A 13828-nucleotide genomic window follows, 5' to 3' on the forward strand; every position below is an offset into this window, starting at 1 on the left:
GAGTGCTGCAGACAATTCTAAGATCTGGTGTATTGCCACAGTCATTTGACCTCATACTTTGCTCTTGGCTGAGGCAGATCCACTCAGTGGAAATTACTGAACATGTTTGGTACATCCCCAAGATGTACTATTTACCTCTGTTCCACAGGAAAGACTGCTGATCCTGTTTCCAGAAGATCCATTTTTCCTCTCTGTAGATATGGAGAGAACTGCAATAACATATGAGGTAAGTTACAGAAGGGACAGAGAAAATGGTCAAAGAAGCAAAGAGCCGAGAGGAGCTGGATCTAGTGAGAAACTGTGGGAGATGAAAAAGCTTGAATATTAAGGACAGAAATAAGCCTGAGGAAAATATAAAAACATTGTTCTTTATATTTTTGAAGGGAAAACATTCTAACTGGAATGCAGGCAAAGGAGAAATCAGCTATGCTGGGGAGGCTGCAGTTTGAAATTACAGGTAAGGAAAAAGAAAAAATGATGACAGCAATGAGGAACTTAGCATCATTTGGTGCTTAGGCTCACATTAGAATATGAAGTTGTCTTCCTGCGAATGGAGTTAGTTGCACAGAATAGCTCAGGTTTCCAGAAGCTCTTTGCAGCAGTAGTTTATGGCAGAACTGACCATGCTTTAATAAGAAAGCTAGAGCCTTCTAAAGCCCAGTAGTTTCAGTACAAAGTCTTTTTCACATCCATAACATTTAAATCTGGCTCTTTGCTATTAAAAGAGATAGTCTAGTTAAAAAATCAGATGCCATTTCTAGCTACATCTGGAGTAACCAGGGAGATGCTCTTTAGGGTCTCCTTTTGTTGCTGACTGCTAGGTTTTAATACTCTTCTGTGGTTCAACTGCCAGCCCAGTCCCTGTTACCTATGCCTATATTATGTTATGGTATATGTTACAAATACCTATGTTATTTTCTGCTATGGGAAATCTGAGCACCCTTCAGGCCAAAAGGGAAAGCAAGCTAAAATCCAGAAGCTGACACCGGAGAGAGAGCATTAACCTTGCATAACAATAGACCAGTAGAAATTGGAATTCAAGCCTGTTTCATATTGAGAGGGTGAATAAGGGCCTGCACCTGAACTGTTATCCACTGACAGCTGTGCTGCATGGGCCATTGCAATTAATGTAGAATCTTGTGGTTCTGACCTCAGCTGTATAAATGCCTTAAGGAGAATGTTTTCCTCAATCTGCCTACTATACTTATTGCCCGATTCTTCAAAGAAAGAGAAACACTAAAATACTTTGTAAATACTGTGAATAAAACCCTTCAACCTGAGCGTAAGCTACTTGCAGAAAGCAGCATTCATGTTTAACAGCTTTCTAGTCTGATTCAGGTAACTATGTTAGTTTGAAAATAAAGAATTTGGGGAGCCATTCTCTTTCTCTGAATTTGCAGGGACAGTGCAGTTCTTGACTGTGAATAGCCCTTTTTCTATAGCTTTTCTTCTCAGCCCCAATCAAGAGGAAAAGTTAACTCCGGAAGTTTTCACAGATCAAAACCTTTTTCCCTGTATTCTCTTTGCTCTCATCCACCTGCTAAGAAAACAAACAAACAAACAAAAAAACCTCCAGTTTGAATCAAACATATTCATTTTCACAATCACAAAATATTTCATTTGAATTTTGAACAATTTAGGAATTTTTCCCCACTCTACATAAACATAGCCCTTAAAATGCTTGATTCCATGGGTTTGTAGCAATGCATCAAGTTATTTTGTATATACATTTTTCAGTTACCTGCAGGTTAATCACTGAGGCTGCATCCATAGTATGTCTGCAAAGTCACCTGAAGAGACATGCCTCCTCGGTTTCTGTTTTATCCAAATTTTTCCTCTATGCGTTGTACACTGGCCACCTGAAAATCCAGAAAATGAAAAGATGAGTATATTAAAAAATATGATGTTTCAACAACTTCCAAAAGAATTTTAAAAAAGCATGTCTACAAGCAACAGAATTCATGAGTGTCATTTCGTGGTGCTTGTAAGAACTGAACACCTTTGCATCTCTGCCAGGCTGGGCTGAAACTGGACAATGAGTTCAAAAGTTATTTAGAAAGACAGATATAAAATCACACAACTGCATAATCTTCCTTTTCTTGAGAAAGGAGAGAAAAAAATTAAGGGGAAGTCTTGTGGAAATATTTTTTATCTTTTTCATCTTTAAAACTCTATTAATTTGCAGGAAACTGCTTTCCTTTAATCAGCTATTGGTAGGCAAAGAGATGTGTCAGCAAAACAACAACAAGAAAAACTGCTTGCACAGGTCCCTAGTTACTTTCTCTTCAAGCAAAACCACTAGTAAGAGAAAGGCTATCTCTGTACTTCAGGCCTATTTTTTGCAGCCAAAGTATTAAGAAATCATCAGTATTCAGCTTGGTCCCAAATACTCGTGGTAAATAATTATAGTCAAATATTGTTAAGACTGCAATATATACACAGCAGATCATGATTAAATGAATGACTATATAAAAGGATATTTTTAACCTTATTCTCCTAACTGTTACCCTGCATTTCTTAAAACTGTGTGGGAAGGTCTTTATCTGATTATCAACAGCAAGTCTTGCCCAAGTATCAGACTTTGTGTTTAACAATGTTTAAAACTTCTTTATTTTAATGAGTTAAAAAGTCTTAAAAAATTATACACAGAGAAATTTCTGAAGAACTGTAGACCCAAGCAACATTTTCATTGAACTCTTGAAGAAGGTACAAGAAAACAGAGACAAGATCACGCCTCTCCTCTGCTAGGTGCTCAAAGCCATTTCCCCACCCTAGAACTTTTCAGACATGTTTTTTCAGTTTGGAAATCAAACTTCAAGAATATCAATTCCAATTTAGGAGCAGGAAGCAACAAGTGGTAAAGACCTTCCCAAGCATCATTAAATTAATACACATTATTCAGAGGAAAATTACTGAATTTCTAATGTACCAGAGTATTAGAAGCTCTCAGAACTCAGAGAAATCCAGTTCCTCTTTACTGAGGATTTAATTCTCAGTTAAGTGCTACCTGCTTTTCAGAGTCCTCACTTACGTCTTGACTTGGCCGTGGCACACAGTACTTATATGAAATACTGATTTTATTTACCACTTCCTCAACAACCAAAGGCTCAGGCAGCAGCTGTACAACACAGGTTAACAATCAAGCAAAACCTGTGAAATAAATATTGCATTTGTATGCAGTGCTCCTCTGAGTCCAAGAGCAGAAGGGCTGAAGAGGTACCACCCATTCTCACAGACAGATTCTCATAGAGATATCACCATCACCAGATATAACCCCAAAACATTACCTGAGTTTTGCTTCTCTTACAGCCAGAAGCACCTACTGCCAGTAGGGCTTCACATCACCAGCTACCTCAACTGCTGCACAGCTGAGACTGGTCAGCACTCATCTGATAAGCAGGCAGCTTTAGATGGGGTGCAGCACTCAGGCCAGCAAACCCACACCTGTCACGTTGAACAGCCATAGCCCCTACAGTAGCAGCTACCTCTATCCTTGGTTGCCCAGCATTTGTGGCTGGTGCAGCAGCACCAGTTCCAGCTCTCATCTCCTGCTCTGATGCCTAGCCATGACTATAATGGAGTGTCAAGTCAGCGACAGCAATAAGATTGCTGGTGAGAGAAAATGCTCCCTGGACTGGCATGATAAAATACATATCTAGGAAAGACTCCTACTAAATGGCAACATTTTGTCTTTAATCATCACTGGCTGCTTAAGAACTTTTTTACAATTAGACTCCTCAATTCATGGGACAACTCAGAAACAAGGTTAATACAAGTGCTAGATAACTCCTAATAAAACAAGAACTATTGGCATCAACTGTCAGATCTGTGTAATAGAATGCATTTCTTCTGCATCAGTATGTTCCACAAAAAGTTGCACTTTTTGTTGGTAAACACACAAAAAATACCATTTAAACCTCACATCTACACAGGGTGAAAGACCTATGTATCTTGTTAAGCCATAATTTGATGCTGGGGCTTTAGAGCCACATGTTCACCTTTCTTTTTTTTTTTTTTTTTTTTTTATTATTACCACTATCAAGGTTTTTTTCTTTTTCTTTTTAAGATTTCACCATAAATTATATTTTAACTATTTACTCATGACAATATTTTAACAAAATGATATATTTCTAAATTGCTTGATCACATAGCCTCTAAAAATTTCAGGATATTTTTCAAGGATGCTGTATTTTCTCTTTTGAAAGGAGATTCAAGTAAAAAACAAAAATATTGCTGTAGTCATTTAATTGGATGTTAATGATTTAAAGGAAAAAAAAAACCCTTTTAACCTAGAGTCCATATACAGAGATCAAGCTAAAGTTAAATCAGAACCTGAAAATCCCATAAACTCTCAGATTTGAGCTGAAAATTGAGCCTCAACCTGATTCAGACGTTGCAGAAATGAAGGGACTCCACACTATGGTTGTTTCTGAATGGAAACCAAAGCATAAAGTTTGTTTGATTAGAAGCTCACTGTTCTGAGCTGATAGCTTTCATTTTCTTTGACGCAAAATACAGCTCTTTTGTTGAAATTCTCCAAGGCTTAAATGATTCACACGTCGGGTTTTTCCCTCTGAATCTGAGCTTCAAGACAGGAAATTGGTTGCTTTTCCCATCAATAAGCAGACCTAAGTCAGGTAGTTAGGTAAGGAGTAAGTAGAACTATTCTTCAAGGGAGGCATATAGAAACCCAAGAGGCCACTGTGCAAATTTCCCATGAATAATACGGCTCTGTTCAACAAGTTTCGATATTAACTGGCAGCATTGTCGGCTATTCAACACTCGCAGCCCACAAGGTCTTGCATACCTCACCCAGAGCAACTGCATTCTCTGATGCATAGACTTCCATTAGACACTTGAATCTTTCATCCCTCAAACAGTAACTTCTGTTAGAATTTTCTGCCCCAAAATGTTGCTGCTTCTCTGCCATTCTCAGGAATGGAAAATATTGTCAGCCACAGTTTCCTGTTATTTTGGTAGTGGGTAGCTGAAAAGACAGTTGAGCAGCAGCAAGGAGGTTTTAAGCCACTTGCTTAAAAAGGAGAAAAGGTGCAAGTGGACCAGTCTAAAATGCAATGGCAGAAGATTCTGAGGGTGCATTGCTGAAATAGCCAGAGTCCTGTAAGAGAAAGGAAGTGAATTGGAAAAGTAAACCTGAACTTCACTCAAGAACACTGGGACAACCCAAAGAATAAAATTCTTCCAGAACAAGACCCCCAAACCTTTGTTTAATCGTATCACAAAGGCACATAATTCAAATCTCAAGTTTATTTTGCCTTTACAAAAGGCCACAGTAAGAAATCTTCTTGAAAAACACAGTTTGTAAAAAGACAAATGGTCCATACAGTGCAGAGAATAAGCACAGCCAATATAGAAGAAGCAGTAAGAACCACCTTGATGAGGAGGCATTTAAACTACTGAGCAGAGTAAATCCCACAGTGTAACTGCTTACAAAGCAGAGCCAGCCTTGTACTTTAAATCCAGTTATCCTATTTAATCCAGTCCAAACTCCTTCACTTTCTTTGGATAAATCTCTGGTTCATCTTTCTTAAGAATCTGTACACTTCTCAAAGCAGTGGGAATAAACCTCTTTCTCTCTTTTCAAGTGTATTTCACATAGGCATACCTATGGGAAAAATTATCAGCAACACAAGAATTAACAGTAATAGGATCAAAGAAGACAAAAATACATTACAAGTACCAGCAATGTCTCACAACATCCTTCAGGGTTCAGAAGTAGCATTATTCCAATTTTACATGGAAGCTAAGGTATAAGGATTTTGATTGCACTAAATCCGATACCATAGCAGCTGGAAGATTAAAACTAGGACTACGGAAAAATTCATCATAGTGGATAAGGCTAATTCTTTGCACTTCACTTTTTCACCTAGCTATAAGATCCAATAATGCACCAAAAAAAAAAAAAAAAAAAAAAAAAAGGAGAAAAGACAGGATAAGTCCTGTTGACAATATAAGTAAGATCCCAGTGGATTACTCATTCCCATAATCATTGAAGAAATGTTCAGCAATAAAAGCATGTCATCAATTACAAAATTAATCTTTCAGCTTTATTTAGCTTGCCAAGACCTCTTCTAGAGAAGGTTTCAAGAAAGACCATCTGGAGAAAATCTAGAGAGAGACACTAGGAGGTCTGGAACTGAACAGAGACACAGGAAAAAGCCTGCAGAGACCAAGAAGAGATGGTCATTTTAGAATACTTATAAAGATGCTATAGAGTAAAATGAAGTCAATTCTTCCTCATGATCATGATAGACAATATAAGCATTAAGTAACAAAATTTCTTTCCTTCTCTGATGTCTCACTCGAAATCACTCGCTGGTTTGGATTGCCTAAAGAAGTCATGGAGTCATCCCAATGAAAGTCTAATAGGTAGATGGATATCTGGTCTAGCTAACTCTCTCTAAGAGCAGAAGGGTGGTGTGATTGGCTTTCCAAGGTAATATACTGTCCCACTTTTTAGGATTCTCTTTTCAAGTGCTTTTACAACACACATTTGTGCATGCAATACCTTCTGCTTCACATCTCTTTTAGCATTACATAAAAAAGACTTGAGTTTTAACTAGCTGAAGCTGCAAAATGGATTCTTATCCAAAATCAGTGTTAACCCAGAGAAAGCAAATCTGGCTCTTTCGAGTCAGGCAATAGGATTAACTCTGGCCATGTTAGAGCTCTATGTATTTTTTAATCTAACATTAAAAAAATTCTATGTAATTGGATTTTCAGAAAGAGGAATATCTTTCAGCTGATGATGAAATTGCTGAAGCTTTGCTGGTATACACCAGCTGAAGCTCTGATTCTTTTTCTTCTGTGGCAGGGAGAAAAAAACATCAAAAACAAATGTTGGGCTTTTCTCTGGCTTCCACTGCTTTTTCCTACTACACAGACCAGAAGGGCTCATTAAACAAAATATGTATCTCTAAACAGCATGGTCCTTGGTTTAGTCTTTCAGAAGTCCTTTTAATTCATTATTTCAGGGTCCAAAGATTGCTGAGTTATAGAAGAAAGGGAGGATAAATGTTATTCCCTTTTCTCCCCAGTTTCCCTGGAAGGTATCATGCAACCCACAGCAGCAGCAGCAAAGTCTCTGCAAGTATAAATGCTGAGGCCATGGCAATCTCACACTGGCACCTCTGTACACTGGGACTGGCCCAACTAACATCTTCTATCACATTAAAGTATTTCACAGATTAAGTAATGTAGCATGGCTTTATGGCTGCATAAAGAAGCGGGCAACCTTGTATTAGGAAAATGCATGTTTACAGCACAGTACTACATACGATTGCTCTGCACAATGTCTTACATACTTAATTTATGATTCTTCGGCATACGTCTTGGCACTATGGATAGCCCGTGAAAGCTGTTGAGTGAGTGCTCTATCAGTATTATAATTTCTGTAGCACTGAAGCGATTGATGGTAGGAGCCTGGGCTTCTATCCACATAGCAGTCTGCAGGAGTGCCACACAGACACGCAGAAGACGCAAAGTAGAATAATCAGGACAATAATCCCTGCTCCCAAACCAAGTTGAAAAGAACATCAATAGAAAAAATAGAAAACTTGTAATAAAGTAATGTCACTGAAATGAATGCCAGCCTGAGTTAGAAGTTCTCTGTTTCCAAATGGTAGGTTTGTTGAGAAGGAACAAAACAAAACTTCCCAAAGATTCATTTCTTATTCTTTCTTTCTTTCCCTTTCTTTCTTTTTTCTTTTTCTTCTTTTTTTTTTTTTTTTTTTTTTTTTTTGGAAAAGCTGAGCTCTCCCTCCTCACAGCACATTGCAATTCATTTGTTTTCACTGTAGACTCTGAGGGTGAAAATAGCAAGGCTTTTCTTCAGGTGTTTTTTCTCCATGTTCTTCCTCTGGAAACTGGCAGCTGTAAGTCTCTTCTCTATGGGATGATGGTTGTGGAGCCAGTGACAGCCTAGGCAAGTTATGTTCTAGATCTGTAGTGAGAACAAGCAAAAGCACTGCACATACAAGAAGTCTTCACAGATGTCAGTTAGTTGCCCATTACCTTTAGCAATACAGCTTCTATCAAAGCAAGAGGCAAAAATGCAGGTAGGGCACTGCATTAGTGAAACTAAGCAGCCAACCCAAAATCATAGATTCCATTTATTCCATTCAGAGTCTAGAGCAAGGGGGACAGCCCCTCTCCACTGAACAACCACAGAGAAGTCCACAAAGACACACTTACTGTCAACTACGTGGTATTTTTCTCTCTTCAGTGTCCATATGCAGAAGTGCAAGAAGAAGGTCAGCAGGATGAGAACAAATACAGCCACTGCGGTAAGAATGGCCAGGATGGTATACACAGATTCATTTGTATTAGGAACTGCAATTAAACATATTTAATAAAGGTTAAGAAATTATTTGCCCAGACCTTTGTTAAAGGAAAGGTAATGCTTCCAAGGAAGTTTGGAGATTAATTTTCTCTTTCTGAGGAAATTTATTAGCCAGGGGAAAAACACTGCAGATACAAACAGCAAAACTGAGATGTTCCAACTCAAGGATGAAATAGATCATTATCTGCAGTAAACATTCATGGAGAAAACATGTGCCTGATCTCTTCATGGCTCAAAGATTAGGCTCTTTCTCTCTCTCTCTCTCTCTCTCTTTTGCAACAATCACATATGCACTATCTTCTCTGTTTTGTTTTGTTTTGTTTTTTTTCCAGAGTATTTGACTTCAGTATTTCCCTGAAAAGCAGTACAGCAAGCCAAACTTTCACATTTGTGTCAGCCTCATGGAAGCTGAGCGTAGCACATTGGTGTGATCTGTCTCAGCAGAACTAATGATCTCTCAGAATAAAGGACCTAAAGCTGAAAGGTGCCAATTCACTGTAGGGACAAGGGGCAAGGAAAGGCAGAGCAGTGTAGCTTGCCACCTTCAAGACACTCAGCAGCTGCATAGCCTCCACCCATTCATTCCAATGTAATTTGATCCACAGTGAGATATTAGTCTTCATTTTGGGTGTTGTGGACTCAAACAACACTTGTAAAGGAAGTGGACGACTAACTAAGCTACTTTTTCCTGAGAAAATCTAGCAAAGCAGCAATAGAGGTTCAATAGAAAATTCTGATAGCTTGCCAACAGTGTGCTCTATTCAAGGACAATTACTGGGCATTTCTCCCATTTTATTACTGGCAATGTTTTAATGGTGTAATCTTGCCTTGGTCAACAATTCTACTTCTGTTAATAGTACAAGAAATACAACAGTCATTTTCAAAGCACATATTCATTATAAAGAACTCTGGATGATAACTAGACAGCAAGTTATCAGCTGAAGTATAGAGAAAAGGGAGAGAATTAGACAAACAAATCATTGTGAAGATGTACCTTGCACCAAATCTTTAACAGGGAAACCACATATAGCATTGTGTGTGCTGTTGCCTTGCTTGATTGTTAGAAATCCAGAGCTTTCACAGCTAGAAGAAGAATAAGAGTCACATTTAGATCATCCTTGTTTGCCCCTTCCTTCCTCTCCAGCCTTTCCCTTGGCTCTCTTTCTTCCTTTCTTCCTTTAATTACATAACTCATTTCCCTTTTTTCTTTTTATAGTAGAGTAGGTCAAATTATAGATGCTCCCCATCAAGATAACATTAGATCACAGTTGTTTAAGTGCACTTTTTTCAGCCTTTCTGTTTCAAGTGATATCCACATTTGGGATAATTTTAATCAGTTTGTGATGGACCTGAAAACAAGGTGAACATAGAGCAGGGGGTCTTTGAGGTTTTTTTTTTTTTTTTTTTTTTTTTTGAGACTCATTATGCATAAAGTCAAAATTGAAATAAATATTGTATACTGCTGAATTTAAAAAGTAATCAATTTAATCAATTGGTGATCACTTCTTTGGTTCAATTTTATTTTCCAGTTGAAATAGTAATCATTTGAGAATTTTATCAAAATTTTATCACGTCTCAAAAAAATATTGATGAATACATACTCAGTCCAGCTACGGCACCAGCCGTTCTTCATATTAGAATAGGTTCCTGTCTCACATGGTTTACACTTGAATGTGAAGTCTATAGTACCTATAAGAAAAGAAAACATGAATTATTAGAGGTCAGTGCCTTTACTGAATGGAAAAATAGAAATACTACAGATAAGAGTATGATGAGTTCCCTCTACACTCTTTCTAAATTAGGAATCAGCCCCTGGAAAAAAAAAAAAAAAAAAAAAAAAAAAAAACACACACATAAGCAGTTCTTGCCACCTTTGCATTTTGGGAGATACATGAGTTGAGTGCTTACAGCAAAGGTATAGGCTATTCTAATGTGACAGCAGAGGGTATAAACTTAAGAGCTGCCAAAAGTAGTAAAATAGACTTTTACTGACAGCTTTAACAGTGTGGAAGAAAAGCAGTTCCAAAGTCTGAGCACAAAACTGAATAGTCCCAAACTTACGAAGGAAAAGGTTGTAAGAATTGGGAAGTAAGGGATTCAGACACTGAAGCCAGGGTATAAATGTCATTTCTGTCCTTTGCATTGGAAGCCCTCCCAAAAGCAGTGAATGAAACTGTCTGCTGCTCAGCAAACCACTTATTTCAAACTCCACCTTTAAGAGTCATTTGTGTTTTAGTTACCAAACTTAACCAGCTCCTCTCCCTCTGCACATTCAGGCAGTTTTACACAGTAGAGACACACATTATCAGTACAGCTGTATCCCAGACGACATTTGCAGTCATGATCTCTTGTGCCTGCACATCGGTTGTTGTCTCCTGTCAAGAAGAAAGAGAGAAGTTAGAATTGTCTTTGTAACTGAGGCCAGAAACTGAATCTCATTTAACCGTTACTCTTACTGGTTGACACTGGTGAAATAGCTTCTTATTGTGCTGTGGTGAAAAAACTAATACCTCAACAAACATACTCTCAAGCATACTAAGTAAAGCCTAGAGGACTCAAATTCAACACCACTCAAATTTTTACACCATGATGACCTGAACACTGCATGACTAACCACTGTGACTCCTCTGTCTTATCTGGAATATCTGTAGGCAGTCCACCAGCGTAGGCAGAGGTAGACAGAGGTAAGGCCGCACGCTTGCCTCACTGAAGTTCAGATCCAGATGCTGTAAGGGTATCACTGCCAATGACCCAAGAAAGCATTGTACATTAAGTCAGCTCTCAGGACACTGAAAGAGCTCTTCTCAGAGCTCTCTACCAGGGCAGCCCTGGTAGAAGAGGGATGCCCAAAGAATCTCTGGCCACTGAAACTACAGCATCTTTTCCATGCATTTCCTGACAAAAGCAGTTGCTTCCTAAACTGTTGCCAAAAGTGTGTCGAAATCCAGCATCTTTCCTATCCTTTGTTTCTAAAGGAGTTCAATTATGAACTTTGCTTGCACTTCAAAAATATTAACACTAATTCAGAGAGACTCTTGAGTTCATGAAAGCAAAGGATTGACCATATCTACCGATATCATCAAAAATACCAAGTACTTAGTATGTCATTTGGAGACCAGTTAGAGGAAAAGTGCTGCTCAATCAAAAGGTTTTGTGACCTTAAAGTAAAGAAATCAGAGGGAAGTACTGGCTAGCTCAATGACGCACTTAGAAAACCCACAGTAAGTGGGAAAGATCAAGCAAAGTTTACTTGGTGAAAGAATGTACCAGGCTGCTAAAAACTGTCCACATCTTCCTCTGATCATTACTGGCCTCTTATCGGCCTTCAAAACTTAATGAAGCCTGGCAGCAAAAAAAGAAAGGTTTGAGGATGTTTCTCTCCTTGTATTAATAGTGAATGATTCTGGAAGTGATCCCATTGAGCAAAGACTTTCTCACCTCATGCTGAATGACTTTATCTCAGTGGGAAGGGAAATACTGTAGGGTTTCCACACTATCACTGGCAGGTGACAAGTGGAATGGAGGAACCTTTCAGTCTTTTTTAGCATTGGTGACAGAGACTGGATTTTAAGATACAGATCAAACAATTCCCCAGCCACTGAACAGAGAGAGCCTGGACAGCAGCAGCGATCCCTCCCCACACTCTATATACACTGCTTTCTAATTCATGCATCCCTGTCCTGCTCTGAAGATGTCCCAGTCAGGGACTGGACAGACATTCATTCTACCACGCCAATTCAGCCTCTAGCTTTCTCCATGATCACCACTAGCTCGTATGTCCTATTTATCAATGTGAACATGGAAACATTAGCATCTGAACTTAAAACCTCCAATGCACCTTGTGGAGGCCACTGATTAACAATGACCCAAGCAGGATTTAATGGGTGGATTATGAGAGAAGAACTCTATAGCTTCTCACCTATTCATTCCCACAAATCCCATACATCCATCTGCTCTCTTCCATGAGGCACTCAGTCTCCTTACTGTAGGTTGTATTCAAGCAAGTAAGGGTGGCAGACTGACTCTTATCTAGGCACCAATGAAAATGAAACTTCTTGGCTAATCCTGTTGCTATTCCAGCAGGACAACAGCACCACCATACCAGCTTGACAAGGATTCCAGTAACCCTGTTTCAGGACAAACTGATAAGGAAGGTGTATTCCTTGCTGTAGGTCATGCAAACAGCTGCATGTTCTGTATTGTTCAGCTCTGGCTACTGTTACAGATAGTACTAAATTAGAAGGATTAGTATGACCATTCTTGGGACCATGAAAGGGGCCATTAGAATCACCTGTTCTGTCAGCCTAGCAGACATAGAAATGTCACCGAGTAACTCCTACAACTAGCCTGTTCCACTTCTAACATCTTACTTTGACTTAAAAGTCACTACACCAAGGGAGAATCCATTAACAATTCATCACCATTGTAAGCCCAGGCAAGGACACAGGTTAGAACAGGCTGTTGAAATTAATGCTCACCTGAGACCCTGTCTCACCGTTTACATTTGAGACAAGCATAGGTCAGCTGCTTTGTAAGTGGAGCCAAAGGGGTTGAAGTGTGAGGTCTCTCACTGCTTAGGACCAACACTCTGCAAAAGACAGCTTTGCAGAGAGCATCACTCCCTGCATCCCCACTGAAGTCAGAATGGCATAGACATTATTCAGAAACCATCTCTGAATTGAGCAAGGAGTCAGAACCAGCATTGGGTGAACACTTCTTTTTTCCTTGTGAGCAAGGCCAGCCCTCAGAAAACTTACTTCCCCCCTCTTCACAACAGAATAAAAAGTATAGTCACATAAAAAAATCCAAAACATGAGTCTACTCTAAAGCTTATAGCTAAGGCACATTCTGCCTTAAGAATTAAGGAGGCAGGAGACAAGCCCCTGCAGTTTTGTTCTGCATTTACAGTCAGTCAAGATACACTGACAATTATACACACACACACACACACACCATTTCCCTTATTTGTTTACTGTAATTGACATAAATTAATACTGACAAACCAGAAAAAAGACGAACATCTCAATCCCTTACCTGTGTCTGGGCTGCATTTGGGGCAGCATTTCTTTTCTTCCTTACTGATCAGCCTCAATTCACCATCCAGGCATGGTGTTGCCAGAGCTTGCTCTGCCAATGGCCACAAACACACCACAAGTAGCAAGCAAGCTTGAGTCTTGAGGAGACCAACTTCACTTGTCTCTTCAGTCATGTCTCAAGCTCTACAACCCAAAAGCATGCTAAGGTGGGCTTGCATTTGGACTTCCCCTTCAAAAGAACTCTTTCCTCTGACACTGTGGGAAGGCACTGTGCTTTTTGTAGTGGTGACTGTGCTCTTCCTGTTACTGTTCTTTGGAGGCGGGGAAAAGATTCTATTTTACCCTATCAAATTCTTACAAAAAGCATTAATAAGGAGTCATGCCCTATGACTCCATTAAGAGTGCAGTAGGTAAGGAGCAAAATGTAGCA

At 39.1% G+C, this 13828-nt stretch overlaps 1 protein-coding gene across 1 annotated transcript; it reads right to left on the bottom strand.

The window, feature by feature from the left end:
- Positions 1-7811: 7811 nt before the first annotated feature.
- On the bottom strand, positions 7812-13571 carry TNFRSF18 (TNF receptor superfamily member 18). The gene is made up of 6 exons (XM_062593566.1): positions 13397-13571; positions 10603-10737; positions 9964-10051; positions 9357-9445; positions 8215-8352; positions 7812-7963 (listed from the first exon to the last, which is right to left on the bottom strand). Exons 1-6 carry the CDS (start codon positions 13569-13571, stop codon positions 7812-7814), a joined length of 777 nt encoding a protein of 258 aa, XP_062449550.1.
- Positions 13572-13828: the final 257 nt, after the last annotated feature.

The sequence above is a fragment of the Rhea pennata genome, chromosome 22 (genome assembly GCF_028389875.1).
Source record: "Rhea pennata isolate bPtePen1 chromosome 22, bPtePen1.pri, whole genome shotgun sequence".
Taxonomy (NCBI): Eukaryota; Metazoa; Chordata; class Aves; order Rheiformes; family Rheidae; genus Rhea; species Rhea pennata.

Bases quoted from the DNA above. Each gene is read 5' to 3' on its own strand.
- TNFRSF18 (XM_062593566.1), bottom strand. From the start codon at position 13,571: ATGACTGAAGAGACAAGTGAAGTTGGTCTCCTCAAGACTCAAGCTTGC. The intron at 9,446-9,963 runs GTATGTATTCAT...TTCTTCTTCTAG, and splicing joins TGGTGCCGTAGCTGGACTGA to CTGTGAAAGCTCTGGATTTC. The intron at 7,964-8,214 runs GTAAGTGTGTCT...TTCTCACTACAG, and splicing joins AAAATACCACGTAGTTGACA to ATCTAGAACATAACTTGCCT.